The 26,662-nt window shown below is 42.6% G+C and overlaps 1 protein-coding gene across 1 annotated transcript in view; it reads left to right on the plus strand.

Annotated features, from left to right (window-relative positions):
* The window catches only part of ppp1r2 (protein phosphatase 1, regulatory (inhibitor) subunit 2), a 37,695-nt gene that overhangs the window by 6,772 nt on the left and 4,261 nt on the right, over window positions 1-26,662 (plus strand). Inside the window, exons 3-4 of the mRNA XM_070883466.1 lie at window positions 7,493-7,579; window positions 16,448-16,545. Coding sequence (XP_070739567.1) covers window positions 7,493-7,579; window positions 16,448-16,545 — 185 coding nt within the window. The remainder of the gene's footprint in view (window positions 1-7,492; window positions 7,580-16,447; window positions 16,546-26,662) is intronic.

A 26,662-nucleotide genomic window follows, 5' to 3' on the forward strand; every position in this document is an offset into this window, starting at 1 on the left:
GTCCAGCAAGTAATCAGAAAGGCAAATGGAATGTTGGCCTTTATTGCAAGGGGGATAGAGTATAAAAGCAGAGAAGTCCTGCTACAACTGTACAGGATATGGGTGAGGCCACACCTGGAGTACTGTGTACAGTTTTGGTCTCCGTATTTAAGGAAGGATGTACTTGCATTGGAGGCTGTTCAGAAAGGTTCATTAGATTGATTTCGGAGAGAAATTTGCTGCAATTCTTTGAGGATGTAACGAACAGGGTGGATAAAGGGGAACCAGTGGATGTGGTATATTTGGACTTGCAGAAGGCATTTGACAAGGTGCCACATAAAAGGTTACTGCACAAGATAAAGGTTCACAGGATTGGGGGTAATATATTAGCATGGATAGAGGATTGGCAAACTAACAGATAAGAGAGTCGGGATAAATGGTTCATTCTCTGATTGGCGACCAGTAACTAGTGGGGTGCCGCAGGGATCAGTGCTGGGACACCAACTATTTACAATCTATATTAACACTCAATCCCTTCTTCCAAGTCGTAACGTAGCCAAGTTTTCTGACGATATAAAGATCGGAGGAAAAGCAATGTGTGAGGAGGTCATAAAAAATCTGCAAAAGCACATAGACAGGCTAAGTGAGTTGGCAAAAATTTGGCAGATGGGTGTATAATGTTGGAAATGAGAGGTCATGCACTTTGGCAGAAAAAATCAAAGAGCAAGTTATTATTTAAATGGAGAAAGATTGCAAAGTGCTGCAGTACAGCGGGACCTGGGGGTACTTGTGCATGAAACACAAAAGGATAGTATGCAGGTACAGCAAGTGATCAGAAAGGCCAGTGGAATGTTGGCCTTTATTGCAAAGGGGATGGCGTATAAAATGAGCAAAGTCTTGTTATAACTATACAGGGTATTGGTGAGGCCACACCTGGAATACTGCATGCAGTTTTGGTTTCCCTATTTACGAAATACTTGCTTTGGAGGCAGTTCGGAGAAGGTTCACTAGGTTGATTCTGGAGATGAGGGGATTGACTTATGAGGAAAGATTGAGTAGGTTGGGCCTCTACTCATTGGAATTCAGAAGAATGAGAGGTGATCTTATTGAAACGTATAAGGTTATGAGGGGGCTTGACCAGGTGGGTGCAGAGAGGATGTTTCCACTGATGGGGGAGACTAGAGCTTGGAGAGTATGATCTTAGAATAAGGTGCCGCCCATTTAAAACAGAGATGAGAAATTTCTTCTCTCTGAGGGTTGTAAATCTGTGGAATTCGTTGCCTCAGAGAGCTGTGGAAGCTGGGACATTGAATAAATATAAGACTGAAGTGGACAGTTTCTTAAACGATAAGGGGTTATGGTGAGTGGGCGGGGAAGTGGAACTGAGTCCATGATCAGATCAACCATGATCATATTAAATGGCGGAGCAGGCTCGAGGGGCCGTATGGCCTACTCCTGCTCCTATTTCTTATGTTCTTATTATCATCCTGCAGATTTGTACTGATCATGCCTTGATACATAAACATGATACATTTCCATCTGGGCAGATAGCAATTTCTGGCAGTGGTTTAAAAGAATTGTGAAAACCTAGAAGATGTTTTGATGCAAGCAAGTTTATTTTGTCCACTATTAAATTATAGTGATCAAAATAACTGAGGAGGGTCTGAGTATTTTTGCTTCAGTTTTCTTTTAATTTTCCCATTAGAAGTCTTCTTCATTAGAAATCTCTTTTATGTTTAAAAATCAAAGTTACAAAGAATTATGATTCAACCCCTGTATAGCCTATTTATATTATCCTGGAGGAAAATCAAATAGACACTGCCCCTTTTAAGAACTTTGTCCCTTTAGAACTTTGTCCCTTGCATGTGCATATATATTTTATTTTTATATATAATATACATATAAATAATAATATAAAATCTTATCTTGTGTCACGAGAGAGGATTAATTCGCAATCTGGTCGTGCGGGGCCCCTTGGGGAAGAGTGACCATAATTTGGTAGAATTCTTCTTTTAAGATGGAGAGTGACAGTTAATTCAGAGACTAAGGTCCTGAGCTGAAGGAAAGGTAACTTCGATGGTATGAGATGTGAATTGGCTAGGATAGACTGGAGAATGATACTAAAAGGGTTGACGGTGGATCGGCAATGGCAGACATTTAAATATCACATGGATGAACTACAACAGTGAACAACTACATCCCTGTGTGGCGTAAGATTAAAAAAGAGAAGGTGGCTCAACCGTGGCTAACAAGCAAAATTAGGGATAGCATTAAATCCAAGGAAGAGACCTATAAATTGGCCAGAAAAAGCAGCAAACCTGAGGACTGGGAGAAATTTAGAATTCAGCAGAGGAAGACAAAGGATTTAATTGGGTAGGGGAAAATAGAGTATGAGAGTAAGCTTGCAGGGAACATAAAAACTGACTGCAAAAGCTTCTATAGATATGTGAAGAGAAAAAGATTAGTGAAGACTAATGTAGGTCCCTTGCAGTCAGAATCAGAGGAATTCATAATGGGGAACAAGGAAATCACAGATCAATTGAACAAATACTTTGGTTCTTCTTTACTAAGGAAGACACGAATAACCTCCCGAAAATAGTAGAGGACTGAGGGTCGAGCGCGAAGGGGGATCTGAGGGAAATCCTTTATTAGTCAGGAAATGGTGTTGGGGAAATTGAAGGGACTGAAGGACGATAAATCCCCAGGCCCTGATAGTCTGCATCCTAGAGCACTTGAGGAAGTGGCCCTTGAAATAGTGGATGCATTGGTAGTCATTTTCCAACATTCTATAGACTCTGGTTCAGTTCCTATGGATTGGAGGGTAGCTAATGTCACCCCACTTTTTAAAAAAGGAGGGAGAAAGAAATCGGGGAATTATAGACCGGTTAGCCTGACATCGATAGTGGGGAAAATGTTGGAATCAATTATTAAAGATGTAACAGCTGCGCATTTGGAAAGCAGTGACAAGATCGGTCCAAGTCAGAATGGATTTATGAAAGGGAAATCATGCTTGACAAATCTTCTAGAATTTTTTGAGGATGTAAGTAGTAGAGTGGACAAGGGAGAACCAGTGGATGTGGTGTATTTGGACTTGCAAAAGGCTTTTGACAAGGTCCCACACGAGATTAGTAGGCAAAATTAAGGCACATGGTAGTGGGGTAATGAATTGATGTGGATAGAGAACCAGTTGGCAGACAGAAAGCAAAGAGTGGGAATAAACAGGTCCTTTTCAGAATGGCAGGCAGTGACTAATGGGGTGCCGCAGGGTTCAGTGCTGGGACCCCAGCTATTTACAATGTACATTAATGATTTAGGCGAAGGAATTGAATGTAATATCTCCAAGTTTGCAGATGACACTAAGCTGGGTGGCATTGCGAGCTGCGAGGAGGATGCTAGAAGGCTACAGGGGGACTTGGACAGGTTAGGTGAATGGTCAAATGCATGGCAGATGCAGTATAATGTGGATTAGTGTGAGGTTATCCACTTTGGCTGCAAAAACAGGAAGGCAGATTATTATGAATGATGACAGATTTGTAAAAGGGGAGGTGCAACAAGACCTGGGTGTCATGGTACCTCAATCATTGAAGGTAGGCATACAGGTACAGCAAGCAGAAAAGAAGGCAAATGTCATGCTGGCCTTCATAGCGAGGGGATTTAAATATAGGAGCAGGGAGGTCTTACTGCAGTTGTACAAGGCCTTGGTGAGACCACACCTTGAGTATTGTGTGCAGTTTTGGTCTCCTAACCTGAGGAAGGACATTCTTGCTATTGAGGGAGTGCAGCTAAGGTTCACCAGACTGATTCCCGGGTTGGCAGGACTGACCTATGAAGAAAGACTGGATCGACTAGGCTTATACTCACTGGAATTTAGAAGAATGAGGGGATCTCATAGAAACATAGAAAATAGGTGCAGGAGTAGGCCATTTGGCCATTCGAGCCTGCACCACCATTCAATAAGATCATGGCTGATCATTCCCTCTGTACCCCTTACCTGCTTTCTCTCCATACCCCTTGATCCCTTCAGCCGTAAGGGCCATAATCCAACTCCCTCTTGAATATATCCAATGAACTGGCATCAACAACTCTCTGCGGCAGGGAATTCCACAGGTTAACAACTCTGAGTGAAGAAGTTTCTCCTTATCTCAGTCCTAAATGGCCTACCCCTTATCCTAGGACTGTGTCCCCTGGTTCTGGACTTTTCCAACATCGGGAACATTCTTCCCGCATCTAACCTGTCCAGTCCTGTCAGAATTTTATACGTTTCTATGAGATCCCCTCTCATCCTTCTAAACTCCAGTGTATAAAGGCCCAGTTGACCCAGTCTCTCCTCGTATGTCAGTCCAGCCATCCCTAGAATCAGTCTGGTGAGCAATAGCAAGAATGTCATTCCTCAGATTAGGAGACCAAAACTGAACACAATATTCCAGGTGAGGTCTCACCAAGGCTCTGTACAACTGTAGTAAGACCTTCCTGCTCCTATACTCAAATCCCCTAGCTTTGAAGGCCAACATAGCATTTGCCTTCTTCACCGCCTGCTGTACCTGCATGCCAACTTTCAATGACTGATGAACCATGACACCCAGGTCTCGTTGCACCTCCCCTTTTCCTAATCTGCCGCCATTCAGATAATCTGCCTTCGTGTTTTTGCCCCCAAAGTGGATAATCTCACATTTATCCACATTGTACTGCATCTGCCATGCATTTGCCTACTCGCCTAACCTGTTCAAGTCACCCTGCAGCCTCTTGGCCTCCTCCTCATGGCTCACACCGCCACCCAGTTTAGTGTCCTCTGCAAACTTGGAGAAATGACACTCAATTCCTTCATCTAAATCATTAATGTATATTGTAAAAAGCTGGGGTCCCAGCACTGAGCCCTGTGGCACTCCACTAGTCACTTGCTGCCATTCTGAAAAGGTCCCATTTATCCTGACTCTCTGCTTCCTGTCTGCCAATCAGTTTTCTATCCACATCAGTACATTACCCCCAATACCATGTGCTTTGATTTTGTGTGGGACCTTGTCAAAAGCCTTTTGAAAGTCCAAATACACCACATCCACTGGTTATCCCTTGTCCACTCTGCTAGTTACATCCTCAAAAAATTCCAGAAGATTTGTTAAGCCTGATTTCCCTTTCATAAACCCATGCTGACTTGGACCGATTCTGTCACTACTTTCCAAATGCGCTGCTATTTCATCCTTAATGATTGATTACAACATTTTCCCCACTATTGATGTCAGGCTAACCGGTCTATAATTCCCCGTTTTCTCTCTCCCTTTTTTAAAAAGTGGTGTTACATTACGTTACAAAAAGTGGACTCTCCAGTCCATGGGAACTGATCCAGAGTCGATAGACTGTTGGAAAATAATTAACCATGCATCCACTATGTCTAGGGTCACTTCCTTAAGTACTCTGGGATGCAGACTATCTGGCCCCAGGGATTTATCGGCCTTCAATCCCATCAATTTCCTTCACACAATTTCCCATCTAATAAGGATATCCTTCAGTTCCTCCTTCTCACTCGACCCCCGGTCCCCTAGTACATCCGGAAGGTTATTTGTGTCTTCCTTCATGAAGACAGAACCAAAGTATTTGTTCAATTGGTCTGACATTTCTTTGTTCCCCATTATAAATTCACCTGAATCCGACTGCAAGGAACCTACATTTGTCTTCACTAATCTTTTTCTCTTCACATATCTATAGAAGCTTTTGCAGTCAGTTTTTATGTTCCCGGCAAGCTTCCTCTCGTACTCTGTTTTCCCCCTCTTAATTAAACCCTTAGTCCTCCTCTGCTGAATTCTAAATTACTCCCAGTCCTCAGGTTTGCTGCTGTTTCTGGCCAATTTATATGCCTCTTCCTTGCATTTAACACTATCCTTAATTTCTCTTGTTAGCCATGGTTGCGCCACCTTTCCCGTTTTATTTTTACTCCAGACAGGGATGTACAATTGCTGAAGTTCATCCATGTGATCTTTAAATGTTTGCCATTGCCTATCCACCATCAACCCTTTAAGTATCATTTGCCAGTCTATTCTAGCCAATTCACGCCTCATAACGTCAAAGTTACCTTTCCTTAAGTTCAGGACCCTAGTTTCTGAATTAACTGTCACTCTCCATCTTAATAAAGAATTCTACCATATTATGATCACTCTTCCCCAAGAGGCCTCGCACAACAAGATTGCTAATTAGTCCCTTCTCATTCCACATCACCCAGTCTTGGATGGCCAGCCCTCTAGTTGGTTCCTCGACATATTGGTCTCTCAAACCATCCCTAATACACTCCAGGAAATCTTCCTCCACCGCATTGCTACCAGTTTGGTTAGCCCAATCAATATGTAGATTAAAGTTGCCCATGATAACTGCTGTACCTTTATTGCACACATCCCTTATTTCTTGTTTGATAATGTCCCCTACCTCACTACTGTTTGATGGTCTGTACACAACTCCCACTAGCTTTTTCTGCCCTTTGGTATTCCGCAGCTCCACCCATACTGATTCCACATCATCCAAGCTAATGTCCCTCCTTACTATTGCATTAATTTCCTCTCTAACCAGCAAAGCCACCCTGCCTCCTTTTTCTTTCTGTCTATCCTTCGTAGAAACATATAAAATTATGACGGGATTGGACAGGTTAGATGCAGGAAGAATGTTCCCGATGTTGGTGAAGTCCAGAACCAGGGGTCACAGTCTAAGGATAAGGACGGAGATGAGGAGAAACTTCTTCACTCAGAGAATTGTGAACCTGTGGAATTCTCTGCCACAGAAAGTTGTTGAGGCCAGTTCGTTGGATATATTCAAAAGGGAGTTAGATGTGGCCCTTGTGGCTAAAGGGATCAAGGGATATGGAGAGAAAGCAGGAATCGGGTATTGAAGTTGCTGTGATCATATTGAATGGTGGTGCAGGCTCGAAGGGCCAAATGGCCTACTCCTGCACCTACTTTCTATGTTACTGACGTAGCTCTTGATGCTTTTTCTCGTGATAGCAAAAGGTCTCTGCCTTCCATATAAGGGAAAATTCATGTCCAGAGGATAATTATGGAAGTACACAAAGGGGTTAATTGGTGTAAACACAGAACCCGCAAACTCACTAATAGAATGTTTATTTGGCACCAAAGCACTCCTGCATTTGGGTCTCAATTAATTTGCATTTGTGTACTGCATTCATTATCGTAAATTTGTGCTGTGTAAGTAGCATACTTCAATCGTGAATCCCAAGTTTTATGGTGGTCAAACCTCTGTCAAACAGGTGGAATGCTGTACCTTCTCACCATTGACGAATGGTTTTGGGTTCTTTGTTTATAACCATTAGCACAGGATCAGAAAAGATACATTGGAACTGATATATAGAACAGTACTTTGAATTTGAATAGCTTGCAGAAAAGATGTGCATTGTAAGCATGTTTTAATATTACAGGTTTTAAGTAGAATCTAACGTACAAAGTTGTTATAGTGGTCGGGTTCAGCCATCAGTGGGAACAAAATATAATGTTTAGTTTTTAATGTTTCCTTTGCACAGGATGGTAGGAGATGATGATGACGATGAAACTGCAATGAGTGACTCTGAATCAAACATAAATATTACTGCAGAAATACTAGCAAAAAAGTGAGTACATATCTGCTCAGACTTTGAACTTCCTTTCTTGGTGACATTTATATTTTTGTGATTGAAAATGGCTCTCTTTTATTTTAATAAAGTTTGGTGTCTTTCTGTGATTTTGTTTATCTCAGATTGGAGATGTGAACTAGCCAGAAGGGGAAGGGAGCAGATTAAGATGGTGGGTGGAGGGGTGAAAGAGATTTGTGAACCTGTGGAATTCTCTACCACAGAAAGTTGTTGAGGCCAGTTCATTAGATATATTTAAAAAGGAGTTAGATGTGGCCCTTACGGCTAAATGGATCAAGGGGTATGGAGAGAAAGCAGGAATGGGGTACTGAAGTTGCATGATCAGCCATGCTCATATTGAATGGTGGTGCAGGCTCGAAGGGTCGAATGGCCTATTCCTGCACCTATTTTCTATGTTTCTGAGAGATTTAAAGCTCTTTATTTGAATGCACGCAGCATTCGTAACAAAACAGATGAGTTGACGGCACAAATAGATACAAATGGGTATGATCTGATGGCCATCACAGAGACATGGTTGCAAGGTGACCAGGACTGGGGACTAAATATTCAGGAGTATTTGACAGTTCGGAAGGACAGACAGACAGAAAGGAAAAGGAGGTGGGGTAGCACTGTTAATAAAGGTTGAGATCAGTTTGTTAGTGAGAAACGATATCGTCTCAGAAGATCAAGATGTTGACTCAGTTTGGGTGGAGATAAGGAATAATAAGAGGAAAAAGTCACTAGTGGGCATAAATTTTAGGCCCCCTCTCAGTAGCTGCACTGTTGGATGGAGTATAAATCAAGAAATAATGGAGGTGTGTAAAAAAGGAACGGCAATAATCATGGGCGATTTTAACCTTGATTGGACAAAGCAAATTGGCCAGGGTAGCCTTGAGGAAGAGTTCATAGAGTGTATCCGGGATAGTTTCCTTGAACAGTACATTGCGGAACCAACCGGGGAGCAGGCTATCCTAGATCTGGTACTGTGTAATGAGACAGGATTAATAAACTATCTCCAAGTAAAGGGTCCTCTAGGAATGAGTGACCATAACATGGTTGAATTTCCAATTCAGTTGGAGGGTGAGAAAGTTGGATCTCAAACCAGTGTCCTAAGCTTAAATAAAGGAGACTACAAAGGTATGAGGACAGAGTTGGCTAAAGTGGACTAGGAAAATAGATCAAAGTATGGGACAGTTGGAGTGCAGTGGCAGACATTTAAGGAGATATTTCAAAACTCGCAACAAAAATATATCCCAATGAGAAGGAAAGACTATCAGAGAAGGGATAACGATCCGTGGCTAACTAAGGAAATAAGGGATGGTATCAAATTGAAAACAAGGGCATATAATGTGGCTAAGACTAGTGGGAGACCAGAAGATTGGGAAACTTTTAAAAAGCCAGCAAAGAACGACTAAAAAAATGATGGAGAGGGAAGATAGATTATGAAAGTAAAACAAAATATAAAAATAGATAGTAAGAGTTTCTACAAGTACATAAAAAGGAAACAAATGGCTAAAGTAAATGTTCATCCCCTAGAAGATGAGACTAGGGAATTAATAATGGGGAGCAGGGAAATAGCAGAAACGTTGAACAAATATTTTATAACAGTCTTCATGGTAGAAGACACTAAAAACATCCCAATAGTGGATAATCAAGGGGCCATAGGGAGGGAGGAACTTAATACAATCACTATCATTAAAGAAGTAGTACTCGGTTAAATAATGGAACTAAAGGCGGACAAGTCCCCTGGACCTGATGGCTTACATCCTAGAGTCTTAAAAGAAGTGGCTGCAGAGATAGTGGATGCATTAGTTGTAATCTACCAAAATTCCCTGGATTCTGAGGCGGTCCCAGCGCGTTGGAAAACAGCAAATGTTATGCCACTATTTTTTTTTAAAAAGGAGTCAGACAAAAAGCAGGAAACTATAGACCAGTTAGCCTAACATCTGGGGTTGGGAAAATGCTAGAGTTCATTATTAAGGAAGCAGTAGCAGGACATTTGGAAAAACATAATTCAATCAAGCAGAGTCAGCATGGTTTTTTGGAAGGGAAATCATGTTTGACAAATTAGCTGAGCTCTTTGAGGATGTAACAAGCAGGGTGGATAAGGGGGAACGAATGGATGAGATGTATTTGGATTTTCAGAAGGCATTCGATAAGGTGCCACATAAAAGGTTACTGCACAAGATAAAAGTTCACTGGGTTGGGGATAATAGAGGATTGGCTAACTAACAAAACAGAGAGTCTGGTTAAATGGGTCATTTTCCAGTTGGCAAACTGTAACTAGTGAAGTGCCACAGGGATCGGTGCTGGATCCTCCACTATTTACAATCTATATTAATGACTTGGATGAAGGGACAGAGTGTAATGTAGCCAAGTTGGCTGATGATACAAAGATGGGTGGGAAAGCGAATTGTGAGGAGGACACAAAACATCTGCAAAGGGACATAGACAGGCTAAGTGAGTGGGCAAAAAATTGGCAGACGGAGTATAATGTGGGAAAATGTGAGGTTATCCACTTTGGCAGAAAAAATAGAAAATCAAATTATAATTTAAATGGAGAAAGATTGCAAAGTGCTGCAGTACAGGGGGACCTGGGAGTCCTTGTGCATGAAACACAAAAAGTTAGTATGCAGGTACAGCAAGTAATCAGAAAGGCAAATGGAATGTTAGCCTTTATTGCAAGGAGAGATAGGGTATAAAAGCAGAGAAGTCGTGCTACAACTGTACAGGGTATTGGCGAGGGCACACCTAGAGTACTGCATACAGTTTTGGTCTCCGTATTTAAGGAAGGATATACCTGCATTGGAGGCTGTTCAGAGAAGGTTCACTAGGTTGATTTTGGAGATGAGGGTGTTGACTTATGAAGATAGGTTGAGTAGATTGGGCCTATACACATTGGAGTTCAGAAGAATGAGAGGTTATCTTATCGAAACATACAAAATAATAAGGGGGCTCGACAAGGTGGATGCAGAGAGGATATTTTCATTCATAGGGGAAACTAAAACTAGGAGACATAGTCCCAGAATAAGGGTCCTCCCATTTAAAATTGAGATAAGGAGGAATTTCTTCTGAGGGTTGTAAATCTATGAAATTCTCTGCCCTAGAGAGCTGTGGAGGCTGATCATTGAATATATTTAAGGCGGAGATCGACAGATTTGAGCGATAAGGGAATAAAAGGTTTTTTATGGAGTGGGTAGGGAAGTGGAGCGGAGTCCATGATCAGATCAGCCATGATATTAAATGGCGGAGCAGGCTCAAGGGTCCAAATGGTCTACTCCTGCTCCTATTTCTTATGTAAGGTATTGCACAGGAATTCTTCAATTAATTATTCCTCGGTGGGGTTTTATACCTTTTATGTAACAGTAGCTCCAATGATTTAAAACTAAAGGGCTGGAATTGATGTAAACTCAATTAATATTTTTCACATTTTGATATTACATTACCTTCTGGCAAGTTTGTATTATGCAGAACAAGATCAGATCAAAGTGGTACTGTGTTTGTCTGCTTTTTGGTGCTCTCGAGTTTTCCTTGTTTCCATTCCAGACTGTATTCCAGAGCACTGGTGGCAACACACAGAATTGCAGCTGTATAAAAGATGTGATGATGACTTTTAATTTTTAGTTCCTGAGCTTTTTCCTGATTTTGGGAGATTTGAGCAAAAGGAGGGGTGGAGGGCAGCAGGAGAGGAGGAGGAGGTCCATGAAAAAATTGCACAAAAAACATCCAGTGCAAATATTACAATAAAAACAGAAACTGCTTGAAAAGGCAGGTTAATATTTTGGGTGTAGACCCATTGCCAGAACTGGTCTATCTCCTGATTTCCATCATTTACAGGGTTTTTTTGAACGTGTAATGCGCAATCTGCAGCGCTAGTCTGTTCCATGTGGGTTGAACTTTTACCTTGCCTATGGCATTCTATGTTCAGCACTGATGGCGCTGTGCAGAGAAAAAAACGTTTCGTGCCCTCATTTATATTCCAGCGATGTTGCTGAAGTTGGGGTTCCCACCAGCAAGAGGGTTATAATATAAATGAAGCATTACACTTGTCTAGACTAACTGCTCTTGCCTATTTAGCCTGGATGTTAAACTCTACTAGTTCGCCTGAACATTTATTGGCTTTACTACATGTTGCTTTTTCATGTAAGCTAGCATCTAATGCAAACTTGTTCCTATTTATAATGCTGTCTAGATCATTACTGGTGTTGGGGTGTACAGAACCGTGTGACACTGCAATATAAATGATAACTTGGCTGCTGCTGCAGCTGCTCTTGCCCCACTTAGCAGCATTGCGAAGAGACAAAGAACCACCAGCACCCCTACCAATCCTGTCCATTCCTCAGACTTAACCCACAATTGCTTAAGATGGGTTGACTGTGGGCAATGATCAGGGTATGGGTCTTGTGAAAGGTACTGCTGTGTAAACTGTTGTTGCAGATCCAGGTGTTGAATTGTTTACGGAATTTCCAAGTTAGATCCCACATCCAAGATAGTATTTGATGGCCCAGGGCAAAAGGGTCAGAAAAACAAACAGTAGCCACATGAAAAGGTACAGAGCTGGCTTTTAGCCAGAGCTTGCATATACTTGAGAAGTGCTGTTCATTAGACAAAGGCATAACAGCAATGATAATGGACACACTATTGGCTTCCGGAAAACTATCTACAAATCAGGCTTGTAACCTAAAGTGGAAAAAGGTTTTATACAGTGGAGTGTTGGTTCTCTCTGATATTGGTACCCCACTCATGGTAACCAATCTATTCTGGTGATCTCATTGAAACATACAAAATTCTTACAGGGTTTGATGCAGGGAGGATGTTTCCCCTGGCTGGGGAGTCGAGAACCAGGGGTCACAATCTCAATAAGGGGTTGGACATTTAGGACTAAGATGAGAAGATGTTTCTTCACTGAGTGGAGGCTCAGTCGTTGAATATTTTCAAGTCAGAGATCGATAGATTTTTGGGATATTAAGGGAATCTAGGGATATGGAGATAGTGGAGTTGAGCTAGAAAATCAGCCATGATCTTATTGAATGGCGGAGCAGACTCTACGTGCCAAATGGCTTACTCCTGCTCCTATTTCTTGTGTTCTTACTGTATACAATTTATTGTCAAATATATGCAAGCTATGTCTAAAACAATTAAGGAATTAATTAACAATGTCTAAAATTAAGGAAACTTCAAAGGTGTTCTATAAATATATTGAGTAAGAGGGCAACTAAAGAAAGTGTAGGGCCTATTAGAGACCATGAGGGTAATCTTTGTGTGGAGGCGGAAGATATTGGTAAGGTTCTTAATGAATACTTTGCATCTGTTTTCACAAAGGAAAGGGACAATGCAGATACTGCTATCGAGGAGGAGTGTGATATTTTTGATGAAATAAACATAGAGAGAGGAAGTATTAAGGAGTTTAGCAGCTTTGAAAGTAGATAAATCCCCAGGCCTGGATGAAATGTATCCCAGGTTGTTGAGCGAAGTAAAAGAGGAAATAGCAGAGGTCTTACCATCATTTTCCAGTCCTCTTGGGATTTGGGCATGGTGCCGGAGGATTGGAGGACTGCTAATGTGGTACCTTGTTTCAGAAGGGAGAAAGGGATAGGCTGAGTAATTACAGGCCTGTCAGCCTAACCTCAGTGGTGGGAAAATTATTGGAAAAAATCCTGAAAGACAGGCTAAATCTACATTTGGAAAGGCAAGGATTAATTAGAGACAGCACGGATTTGTTAAGGGAAGATCATGTTTGATTAATCTAATTGAATTTTTTGAGGAGGTAACCAAGAGGGTCGATGAGGGTAGTGCGTGCGATGTAGTGTATATGGACTTTAGCAAAGCTTTTTATAAGGTCCCACATGGTAGACTGGTCACAAAGGTTAATGCCCATGGGATCCAGGGCAAAGTGGCAAGTTTGATCCAAAATTGGTTTAGAGATAGGAAGCACAGGGTAATGGTTGATTGTTTTTGTGACTGGAAGGATGTTTCCAGTGAGGTTCTGCAGGGCTCAGTACTGGGTCCCATGCTTTTTGTGGTATATGTCAACGATTTAGATTTGAATATAGGGAGTAAAATTAAGAAGTTTGCAGATAACACTAAAATTGGCTGTGTGGTTGATAATGAAGAGGAAAGTCATGGGCTGCAGGAAGATATCAATCTACTGGTCAGGTGGACAGAGCCGTGGCAAATGGAATTTAATTCAGAGAAGTGTGAGGTGATGCACTTTGGGAGGGCTAATAAGGAAAGGGTAAACACATTAAGCGGTAGGCCACTTAATAGTGTAGATGAACAAAGGGACCTTGGAGTGCTTGTCCACAGATCCCTGAAAGTAGCAGGCCAGGTGGATAAGGTGATTAAGAAAACATACGGAATGCTTGCCTTTATTGGCCGAGGCATAGAATATAAGAGCAGGGAGTGTCATGTATTTAACTCTCATTGTAACCGATGTATAAACTGACTAGTTGTACACTGTGAGAGCATTGACCATTAGGTGGTGAACTTGTGGCAGACACTCCTAACCTGGTCTTTCAGGTATAAAAGGGGAAGCTCCACCCACCTTCATCACTTCAGTGCTGGAATAAAAGTTGCTGGTCACAGAGTGACCTTCTCTCAAGCATGGGCCTCATGTGCATTTGTACTGTATAGTAAGGACATATCAGGGAGGTTATGCATAAATTGTATAATACTTTGGTTCAGCCATAGCTGGAGTACTGCGTGCAGTTCTGGTCGCTGTATTATAGGAAGGACGTGATTGCACTCGAGAGGGTGCAGAGGGTATTTACTAGGATGCTGCCTGGAATGGAGAATCTTTGTTATGAGGACAGATTGCATAGGCTTGGTTTGTTCTAATTGGAACAGAGGAGGTTGAGAGGAGACTTCATTGAGGTGTAGGGCCTGGATATAGTGGATAGCAAGAGCCTATTTCCATTGGTGCAGGGCTCTATTATGAGGGGGCATAGTTTTAAGGGGGTTGGTGGAAGGTTTAAGCGGGGATTTGAGGGTTGAGGGGATCTGGAACTCGCTTCCCGGAAGAGTGGTGGATGCAGAAACCCTCACCACATTTAAAAGATGGTTGGATGGGTATTTAAAGTGCAGTAACATGCAGGTTTACAGACCGAGAGCTGGTAATTGGGATTAGACTGGAAAACCTCTTGTTGGCAGGCGCAGATATGATGGTAAGTACTGCAGGGATTCGAATACGGCCAGGGTGATCTCCTGGACTAGTTTTGATCGCCTGGATGGGTCGGAGAGGAATTTTCCCAGATTTTTCTTTTCCCCGCCCCCAAATTGGCCTGGGTTTTTATCTGGTTTTTGCCTCTCCCAGGAGATCACATGGTTTCGGTTGGTGTTTCAGTGTAAGGAGTGTCGCAGTTGTGGTGGGGCGGACTGGTTGGACTGGATGCTCTTTACCTTTCCTTCATTGTTCATTGTTCATAGGTTTATATGTAACCTTCAGGGCTGCTGACCGAGGGCCGTGCGGCTCTTTGTTGGCTGGCGTGAACACGATAGGCCGAAATGGCCTCCTTCTGCACTCTAAATTTCTATGTTTCTAAAACCCAACTTTGTACCTTTCCATGTGACTACTATTTGTCTTTTCTGATCCTTTTGTATCAGGCTTATGAGAATATCCTCTAATCTCTAGGTTTATGAAGGTGAACTGGAAACTGAATCCAGATAGACCCACCTCTTGTGCCAAAATAATATTAACTTGACCTGATAAATTGATGTATGTTTCTTTTGAATCTTGTAGAACTTGTGATTTGAAATTTTTGTTCTTGGAAGAATATGCTTTTGGGTGGTTCTGGTTTCTACCCTTAGGATTATTGAAATCTAGGCACTGGTCATGGATCAGCCTTGCCAGATATGGCATGCTGACTTGTGGTATTTTGAACATGCCTGCCAAGTTTTGTGTTCTACTTCCATTTCCACCTGGAAGTTACCTTCTACCTTTTATCAACCTCTTTAAATGTATATAGATGCCCCTAAGGCTCATGCATGCTAAATTATCAGTGTCAAAAATCTTTTGTCAATCCCTTTATGCAATTCCAAGGTTCCATGATGAACCTATCTCCAAGCCGCAGGTTGTCGAATGGCATGTGAATATATTCTTCACTCATTCTTCTTGCTTCACTGCAGGAAATCCTTGTTCTGCTTTCTAGCTACTCTTAATGGTTATGCAATAAGCAAGTGGCCATTGATAATTTATGCAAAGCAATTCGCGTAATCCAGACACTGTTTGGATTTAGTAACTGTAGATGATACCTTATTTGGCAGCTTTAGTCTCTCTTCCCTGCAAGAGCCACCCTCCTTATCCCAAGGTGCTAATTGATCAGGTCTTGTAGGGATTTCATTTAATAACATCCCTTTATACTTGAGTTAAAATGAATTGACACAATGGGCAGAGCATGCCTTTTTATACTGTGCAGAAGTAGGTTGATCACACGAACATGAATCAGACCAAAAATTTCTTGGGTGCATTCACAGTCGCACTGTAGCATAGGTGTGAAAAAGTTTGGCTTTGTATTGATCCTGCAATTACAGTGTAAATAATGCCTCAATCCAGCATTGATGTCTGACCTGTCACCAAAGGAAGCTGATTGAGACTCTGGAGATTGGAGTCAATTCGGACCTTGGCAGAAAGTTCCTACCCCAAGTTTAGCATCAGTGTGAAGATTCTACTTCACAATGACACCAAACATCTCTTGTAGAAAAATGGTTCTCACAAACGGAAGAGAAAAGGCACCGTTGCAAAATTGCTTGGATGTTTACCTAAACTTTGATCTGCATTTTGGTAGTCATAAAGCATATGAACAGTTATGCTTTCAGAGCAATGGACATGAAATTACAGGATGTCTGCAAACTTTTTTTTAACTCTTTTAGGCTGACAGCAGCTGAGGGAATTAATCCTAAAATCTTTCAGCCAAAGGAGGAAAGTAGTGAAGAAGAGGAAGAGGTAGAATTAACTCCAGAAGAACAAGGCAAGCCAACTAGATTTACAGCATTTAGAGCATATATTTTAACTTCCGCATATTGTTCTTTTATACATTTTTGAATGCCTGTTCATTAATTGTACTTTTAAGACTACTTCCAGTTCTATAGTTACATAATTAAAGCCCATTTATGATACTGAAATTTCTCACGTTTTTCATACTTGCAAAAGATGTTGGTAATGAAAATCTGCATCTCAGAGTTGGTGCCTGTGACCTCCAACACTGACCCCATGCACAGCAGGCACCAGGTGCACATCTCAAGCACCTGACAGAAAGGAGAAGCCAGATAACACAATGTACTCTGGAGACTGAGGGGTGTTCTGGGCAGCTCCTTCCCTGAGAAAGGTGGGGCCAAAAATCCCACTAAATTTTTAGTATCTTTGAGTGTTTGGGCCACAAGACAGGCCATCATCAGATGGATTGCAGTTGTGCTAGCTGGCAGATTGGCACACCTACTTTCAATGGCTATACTGGCCTGGGGATGAGGAAATTCCTGGTCGAGGAGTTCCCTCCCCAAATCCCCTACCCCTGCCACCCTGATGTAGGAGACTATACAAATGAAAGGGTAGGCAGCCAATCTGCTGTAAAACTGTTGCCATTGCTACTTTTGGGCTAGCCTCTGTGTACACAAAAGGGGCTAACTCAGTGACAAAATAAAAATATTGTTACTCTTGAGACTAAACTAATCCTTTAGACCTGACTTTTAAATGCCCACATTTCTCTTGTCTTTAACAACTTTCAAACTGCTGGTGTTCTCAAACTTCTGTGGTTCCTTTTCTGAGATTTTAAAATTTATGTATCCTCAAGATTTTCCATTACCACCTATTGACGAGAATTGTTCCTTTTTTATGTTACCATGAGTTAATGGTTTTTGACTAACTGGTGAGCTAAATTGAACAAGGAACAGTCAGTCAAATATGAACTGAGCCAATCATCAAGTCTGTATATAATTGAAAATCATGTTGTTAGAATACACTCTGGGTGGGGGACTTCAATGTCCATCACCAAGAGTGGCTCGGTAGCACCACTACTGACCGAGCTGGCCGAGTACTGAAGGATATAGCTGCCAGACTGGTCCTGCAGCAGGTGGTGACAGAACCAACACGAGGTAAATACCTACTTGACCTTGTCCTCGCCAATCAACCTGTCGCAGATGCATCTGTCCATGACAGCATTGGTAGCAGTGACCTTGTGCAGATGAAGTCCTATCTTCACACTGAAGACACCCTCCATTGTGTTGTATGGCACTGCCACCATGCTAAATGGGATAGATTCAGAATAGATCTCGCAGCTCAAAACTGGGCATCCATGAGGCGCAGAGGGCCATCAATGGCAGCAGAATTGTACTCCACCGCAATCTGTAACCTCATGGCCTGGCATATCCCTCACTCTACCATTACCGTCAAGCCTCAGTTGGGCAGAGGAAACATTTCAAGGACACCCTCAAAGCCTCCTTGTTAAAGTGCAACATTCCCACCAACACCTGGGAATCCCTGGCCAAAGACCGCTCTAAGTGGAGGAAAAGCATCTGGGAGGGCACTGAGCATCTAGAGTCTCATCGCTGAGAACATGCAGAAAGCAAGCAGAAGGAGTGTGAGGCAAACCAGACTCCCCACCCATCCTTTCCTTCACCTGTGACAGAGACTGTAATTCCCGTATTGGACTGTACCGTCACCTGGGAATTGACTTTTTTTTTTAAAGAGTGGAAGAAAATCCGTGATTTCAAGGGTCTGCCTATGATGATGACCATCAAGCCAGGGGGTCAACCCTGGTTCAATGAAGATGCAAAAGAGCATGCCAGGAGCAGCACCAGGTGCACCTAAAATTGAGGTACCATCCTAGGGAAGCTGCAACACAGGACTACATGCATGCTAAACAGCAGAGGCAGAATGCTATAAACAGAGCTAAGTGATTCCACAATCAACGGATCAGATCAAAGCTCTGCAGTCCTGCCACGTCCAGTCGTGAATGGAGGTGGACAATTAAACAACTAACGGGAGGAGGCTCCATGAATATCCCCATCCTCAATGCTGGCAGAGCCCAGCATATAAGTGCAAAAGACAAAGCTGAAGCTTTTGCAACCATCTTCAACCAGAAGTGCCGAGGATGATCCATTTCGGCCTCCACCTGAGATTCCCACCATCACAGATGCCAGTCTTCAGCCAATTCGATTCACGCTACGTGATATCAAGAAATGGCTGAGCACAGTGGAAACGGCAAAGGCTATGGGCCACGACAACATCACGACTGTTGTGCTCCAGAACTAGCCACGCCTCTAGCCAAGCTGTTCCAATATAGCTGCAGCACTGGCATCTACCTGACCATGTGGAAAGCTGCTCAGGTATGTCCTGTCCACAAAAAACAGGACAAATCCAATCCGGCCAGTTACCATCCCATCAGTCTACTCTCAATAATCAGCGAAGTGATGAAAGGTGTCGTCGACAGTGCTATTAAACAGCACTTACGAATAGCCTGCTCACCGATGATCAGTTTGGCTTCCGCCAGGACCACTCGGCTCCAGACCTCATTACAGCCTTGGTCCAAACATGGACAAACGAGCTGAATTCTAGAGGTGAGGTGAGAGTGACTGTCTTTGACCTCAAGGAGCCCTAGTGAAATTGATGGGAATCGGGGTGGAAAACTCTCCCATCGGCTGGAGTCTTACCTAATACAAAGGAAGATGGTTGTGGTGGTTTGAGGTCAATCATCTCAGTCCGAGGACATCGCTGCAGGAGTTCCTCGGGCAGTGTCCACGGTCCAACTATCTTCAGCTGCTTCATCAATGACCTTCCCTCCCTCATAAGGTCAGAAGTGGGGGTGTTCACTGATGATTGCACAGTGTTCAGTTCCATTCGCAACTCCTTAGAAAATGAAACAGTCAATGCCCGCATGCAGCAAGACCTGGATAACATTCCAGCTTAGGCTGATAAGTGGCAAGTAATATTCATGCTACAAAAGTGCCAGGCAATGACCATCTCCCAACAAGCGAGAGTCTAACCACCTTCAACAGCATTACCATTGCCGAATCCCCCACCATTAACATCCTGGAGGTCAACGTTGACCAGAGACAAATACTGTGGCGACAAGAGCAGGTCAGAGGCTGGATATTCTGCGGCGAGTGTCTCACCTCCTGACTCCCCAAAGCCTTTCCACCATCTACAAGGCACAAGTCAGGATTGTGATGGAATACTCTCCACTTGCCTGGATGAGTGCAGCACCAACAACACTCGAAGCTCGACACCCTCCAGGACAATGCAGCCTGCTTGATTGACACCCCATCTACCACCTTCAACATTCACTCCCTCTACCACTGACACTTCGTGGCTGCAGTGTGTACCATCTATAAGATGCACTGCAGCAACTCGCCACGGCTTCTTCGGCAGCACCTCCCAAACGGCAACCTCTACCACCTAGAAGAACATGGGCAGCATGGGAGCACCATCACCTGCCAGTTCCCCTCCCAAGTTACACACCATCCTGATGTTGAAATATATCGCCGTTCGTTCATTGTCACTGGGTCAAAATCTTGGAACACCCTCCCTAACAGCACTGTAGGAGTACATTCACCACAAGGACTGTAACAGTTCAAAAAGGCAGCTGACCACCACCTTCTCTAGGGCAATTGGGGATGGGCAATAAATGCTAGCCTTGCCAGCGACACCCACATCCTAGAATGAATAAAACATTCCGTTCAAGCTTGTTACCATGCAAATTCTTAACGTTGCAACATTGTATCTGGATAGAATAAAAAAAAGAAAAGAAATCTTACATTTGTATAACTTTTTTCACTACCTCAGGATGTCCCAAAGTGGTTTACAGCCAATTGAGTTATTTTGGTGTGTAGTCACTATTGTAATGTAGGGAAATGCAACTGCCAATTTGCAAGCAGCATTGTCCCACAAATTAGATAAATCACCAGATAATCTTTTGATATTGTTGGTTGAGGGATGAATATTGGCCACGGCACTGGAAAGAACTCTCCTGCTCTTTGAACAGTGCCATGGGTTCTTTTATGTCCACTTGAGAGGGCAGATGGGGCCTCTGTTTAATGTCTCCTCTAAAAGACTTGCAGTACTCCCTCAGTACTGCTGAGTCAAGTCTCTGGACTGAGATTTAAACCCATGTTTTTTTGAGTTGGGGGAACAGTGCCAGGGCTGAGGATGCTTCAAGACCTCGGCATTAGCTCGCTGTTGAACTCTCTAAGCACAGTGAGTTTCAAAGAAACAGCCACTTAATCAAATACTGTACAAAAATATATCTGGGCCACACTCCCACCATAATTCCAGCTGAAGTCTGGCGGATGGAGCTGCAAAATAGGCCGAGACTCAGTAGTTTTGGGTAGGGGTCGTGACTCTCCGCAAATGTGGGGCCTAAGCCTGCGTTGTGGCTTGAACCCCGAAAATTCGTTTTAGACTGCAGTGCTCGGTGTATAAAATCAGAAGGAAAACGATGTAGTTATATATTATCCATATTTAAAGTACAGTACTAACATCAGTTCTGTACTTTAAAATGACATCAGCTAATTATGCTATTGTAATAATGGTTTGCTGGATTTTGGTGGTTTTTAGAAAATAGGTGCAGAAGTAGGCCATTCGGCCCTTCAAGCCTACACCACCATTCAATAAGATCATGGCTGATCATTCACCTCAGTATCCCTTTCCTGCTTTCTCTCCATACCCCTTGATCGTTTTAGCTGTAAGGGCCATATCTAACTCTCTCTTGAATATATCCAATGAACTGGCATCAACAACTCTCTGCGGCAGGGAATTCCACAGGTTAACAATTCTTGGAATTCCCTGCGTTTGTCTTCACTAATCTTTTTCTCTTCACATACCTATAGAAGCTTTTGCAGTCAGCTTTATGTTCCCAGCAAGCTTCCTCTCATACTCTATTTTCCCCCTCCTAATTAAACCCTTTGTCCTCCTTTGCTGAATTCTAAATTTCTCCCAGTCCTCTGGTTTGCTGCTGTTTCTGGCCAATTTATTTGCCTCTTCCTTGGATTTAACACAATCCCTAATTTCCCTTGTTAGCCACGGTTGAGCCACCTTCCCCGTTTTATTTTTACTCCAGGCAGGGATGTACAATTGTTGAAGTTCATCCATGTGATCTTTAAATGTCTGCCATTGCCGATCCACCTTCAACCCTTTAAGTATCATTCACTAGTCTATTTTAGCCAATTCATGTCTCATACAATCGAAGTTACCTTTCCTTAAGTTCAGGACCCTAGTCTCTGAATTAACTGTGTCACTCTCCATCTTAATAAAGAATTCTACCATATTATGGTCATTCTTCCCCAAGGGTCCTCGCACAAGATTGTTAATTAGTCCTTTCTCATTACACATCGCCCAGTCTAGGATGGCCAGCTCTCCAGTTGGATTCTCGACATATTGGTCAAGAAAACCATCCCTAATACACTCCAGGAAATCCTCCTCCACCGTATTGCTACAGTTTGGTTTGCCCAATCAATATGTAGATTAAAGTCGCACATAATAACTGCTGTACCTTTATTGCACGCATCCCTAATTTCTTGTTTGATGCTGTCCCCAACCTCTCTACTACTGTTTGGTCTATACACAACACCCACTAGCGTTTTCTGCCCTTTGGTATTCCGCAGCTCTACCCATGCCGATTCCACATCATCCAAGCTAATGTCCTTCCTTACTATTGTGTTAATTTCCTCTTTAACCAGCAACGCTACCCCACCTCCTTTTACTTTCTGTCCATCCTTCCTGAATGTTGAATACCCCTGGATGTTGAGTTCCCAGCCTTGGTCACCCTGGAGCCATGTCTCCGTAATCCCAATTATATCAGATTCGTTAATAGCTGCCTGCGCAGTTAATTCATCCGCTTTATTACAAATACTCCTCGCATTGAGGCACAGAGCCTTCAGGCTTGTCTTTTTAACACCCATTGCCCCTTTAGGATTTTGCTGTAATGTGGCCCTTTTTGATTTTTGCCTTGGGTTTCTCTGCCCTCCACTTTTACTTTTCTTCTTTCTATCTTTTGTTTCTGTCCCCATTTTACTTCCCTCTGCCTCCCTGCATAGGTTCCCGTCCCCCTGCCACATTAGTTTAACCCCTCCCCAACAACATTAGCAAACACTTACCCCTAGGACATTGGTTCCGGTCCTGCCCAGGTGCAGACTGTCCAGTTTGCACTGGTACCACCTCCCCCAGAACCGAAATAATTAGAGATGTTATGGAAAGAAATTATATTCACTGTAAAACACTGGCTTCCCCATAGCATTTTACAAATGTTCCCTTTCATTCAGCAGCCGATGATTGTGAAGAATAGACTTTTACAATATAATTCTTTCCTATCTGTCAACAGAATGGCATTTAATGAGCAAATGTGTTCTTGAGAGAGATTACCAGTGTATCTGTAGGCCTGTGGTTGCATGGAGATTGATGGATTTTGGCATTGTTTCATTTATCTGCTGTTTGAAAGCCACAGTTTCTCTTGTAAATCAGAGCTGCAATCTCAAAACACATTTCTCTTGAAAATTGACTGACGTAAGTGAATTTGGTTGAATTTCTAATTTTTTTACTTGTTTATGATCACTCTTTTTTCCCCACATTATTTCCTCCTAAGGGAATGGGTAAACTGCCTGTGAACATGTGCAATTCATTGACCCACCGCCTCCCCTTGCTTTTCCTAATGGTTTCTTGTGTACACTTCTCTAATATTTATGACGAAATTAAACATGAACTGATGAAATAGAAAGTAATTTTAAAATTCATTTGGTCAGCATGCAGAATTTTCCACATTTACGATTAACGCGTAGATTTATTTTCTGAAATCTACATTTAGTGCTGGATTGTTAGATGATGGAATCACAAAGGGAGGCATATTACTCCATTAACAGGGTAATCGTAACGCAGTGGAATGATGTGTCGTTGCCAGGGAAATGCTGCGATAAACTAATGGTCACTGAAGTTTTAAGGTAGCTATTACTGTTGGAAATGGGCTTAGCATTAAGTATAGTATGGGAGAGATTGAAAAACTGGAGAATTATTTTAATGATCTAATATCAATAAACTTTAACTGCATAAAATTGAACTGCGCCCCCCCCCTCCCCCCAACCCCCATAGTGCAACCAGTACTTGTTCAGAAAAGTTATTAGTATGTATCTATTCTATAGATTTAGAGATTATTGCTACTTTACCTGATGCCATTTTATGATTCTTCTCAGTTCTAAGCCAACCTTTAACGCATAAATTAAACTCTGCCCCCTCCTGTTTCTCATCTGCATGCTGTCCCTTGGCAACGTCATCCGAAAACACAGCCACAGTTTCCACATGTACACTGACAACACCCAGCAATACCTTACCACCACCACCACCACCTCGACTCCTCCACTGCCTCTGATTTGTCACGCTCCTTGCCCGACATCCAATATTGAATGAGCAGAAATTACATCTAATTAAATATTGTCTTCAGTCCCCGCCACAAATTCCGTTCCCGAGCCACTGGCTCCATCCCTCATCCTGGCCACTTTGAGGCTGAACCAGACTGAACACAACAGTGGCATCCTATTTGACTCTGAGCTGAGCTTCTGATCCCTCCATCACCAAGACCGCCTACTGCCACCTCCATAACATTGCCTGTCTCCACCCCTGACTCAGCTCATCTGCTGCTGAAACCCTCATCCGTGCCTTTGTTACCTCTCGGCTCGACAATTCCAACGCCTCTTCTGGCCGGCCTTCCACCTTGCACCCTCCGTATACTTGAGCTCATTCAAAACTCTGCTGCCTGTAACCGAACTTGCACCAAGTTCTTTTCACCCATCACTTCTGTGCTCCCAGTCCAGCCTCAATTAAAAAATTCTTCTTGTTTTCAAATCCCTGCATAGCCAAGCCCCTCCCTATCTCTGTAATCTTCTCCAGCCACCCCCCCCACCCCCCGGCAGATCACTGTGCTCCTCCAATTCTGGCTTCTTGTGCATCCCCGATTTTAATCACTACAGCTGTTCCTTCAGCTGCCTAGGCCCTAAGCTCTGGAATTCCCTCCCTAACCTCTCCACCTCTCGACCCTGCTCTCATCCTTTTCGAGGTCTTCGAGTCTCAACGCAAAGAGCATGAAGAGGCCAAGCGCAGGCAGCGGAACGAGTGTGCGGCAAACCAGCCCCACCGACCCCTTCCCTTGACGAATGACTATCCCACCTGTAACAGGGTCTGTGGCTCTCATATCAGACTGTTCAGCTATCAAATAACTCACTTTTGGAGTGGAAGTAAGTCCTCCTCGATTCTAAGAGACTGCCTATGATGATGATGACATCCTTTATGACGCTCCTTAAAACCTACCTCCTTGACCAAACTTTCCATCCTAATATTTCCTTATGTGGCTCATGTCAAATGTTATTTGATAATGCTCCCACATTGGGACATTTTACTATGTTAAAGGTACTAGATGGTCTTTGTGTGTGTGTGTAACACTGGTTATAATTTAAGATTATCTGATATGTAGTAAATTAGTTGCCATCGCTAAGTAATTTTCTGTGTTTTTTTTAAACACCCCCTCTTTATCCTACTCCATTTGTACAGGTGAGAATTAGTCACATCAGCATACATGGTCACATGCCATTGTGGTCTCTCCATTGCCAATCAGTGGAGATATTGCATACCTTCAGGTTGTTTTTCTAATGTGTCTTGGTACAATTTATACAATGTGTTTCTGACCACTATTTAAACGTTGTATACATTTCTAATTCACACTGGAATGTATTCCATATGAGAATTTTTTGTTTATCTTTACCAATGCCTGAAAGATCTCTGTACTCAGTTGTCTTGTCATCTGTCTGTGTCCCTCCCTATAAATGGTAAGCGAGCCAAAGGAGGACAGCGGAAACGTTATAAGGGCACCCTCAAAGCCTCCCTGGTAAAGTGTGACATCACCACTGACACCTAGGAGACGCTGGCCGAAGACCGTCCGAGGTGGAGAAAGTGCATCCGGGAGGGCGTTGAGCTCTTCGAGTCTTAACGCAAAGAACGTGAAGAGGCCAAGCGCAGGCAGCGGAAGGAGCGCGTGGCAAACCAGCCCCACCGACCCCTTGCCTCGACGAATATCTGTCCCACCTGTGACAGGGTGTGTGGCTCTCATATCGGACTGTTCAGCCATCAAAGAATTCCCTTTGGAAGTGGAAGCAAGTCTTCCTCGATTCTGAGGGACTGCCTATGATAATCCCATGGTTGTGCTATTTATAAATGATTTGCCGGTCAAAGCAAAGCAAAAGGATTATTCTCAACAGCTTCTAACAGTTTTTAGTTATGTGGAATTTATTTCTGTACATTTTGATGTCTGCTTTTCGGACATTTCCCAGTAAATTCAGTGCTACGAATGAACATGCAAAACACTAGAAGTCTGTAAACAAATTTAAGGCTCCATATTTACTTGCAGTTTGATTCAAACTACATGATTCTGAGCATTTAAATCCTGAATATCAGTGTTTTTGTTAAAATTGTCTCAAGAATTTACTTATGAAATGTTCTGATAAAGAATATACATGTCCAAACCTGTCATTGCTCTTTACAGATACTAAGCTGCTGTGTATTTGCAGCATTTTAATAATTTCAGATTTCCATCATAGCCAGTTTTTTAAATTCTTTTGTAAAGTATTGTAAATTGTGATAATGTGAAAGTCTGTGACAAGTGGCTATCCGTTTATGTCTGGCACCAATGCAGAACTAATGACTAAGTCCATATAAGGCATACATATCCTTAGTTATATAGAGAGAAACTGTTGTGAGGTTTAGTTTTTATATTAAAGGATTGAAACTTTCCTGGCAAGTGCAGTGCTCTTTTGTCTAAATTTCTGCAAAGTTTGTGGTGCATTCAGTTTGAGAATTTATTTTTGTATTATTTTGTTAGGACGTAAAATCTTCAAGGTCTAGTGATCAAGCTAATAAGACTGCTTCTTTATAGACATGGACTTCATTTGAAAAAAAGTATCTTTAATGTTTGAACCCCTATTCTAGGTTTCAAGATGCACTATTCAATGGCTTATGGGACAGAAAGTGCCTCTTTAGTCTCTCTTGCGTTGCTTTTAAGCTAATTGTTCTAGAGCAGGTCCGACGGATTCCCTTTCTTTGGGAAAGGTAACAATCTT

This window comes from Pristiophorus japonicus, chromosome 6, assembly GCF_044704955.1.
Source record: "Pristiophorus japonicus isolate sPriJap1 chromosome 6, sPriJap1.hap1, whole genome shotgun sequence".
Taxonomy (NCBI): domain Eukaryota; kingdom Metazoa; phylum Chordata; class Chondrichthyes; family Pristiophoridae; genus Pristiophorus; species Pristiophorus japonicus.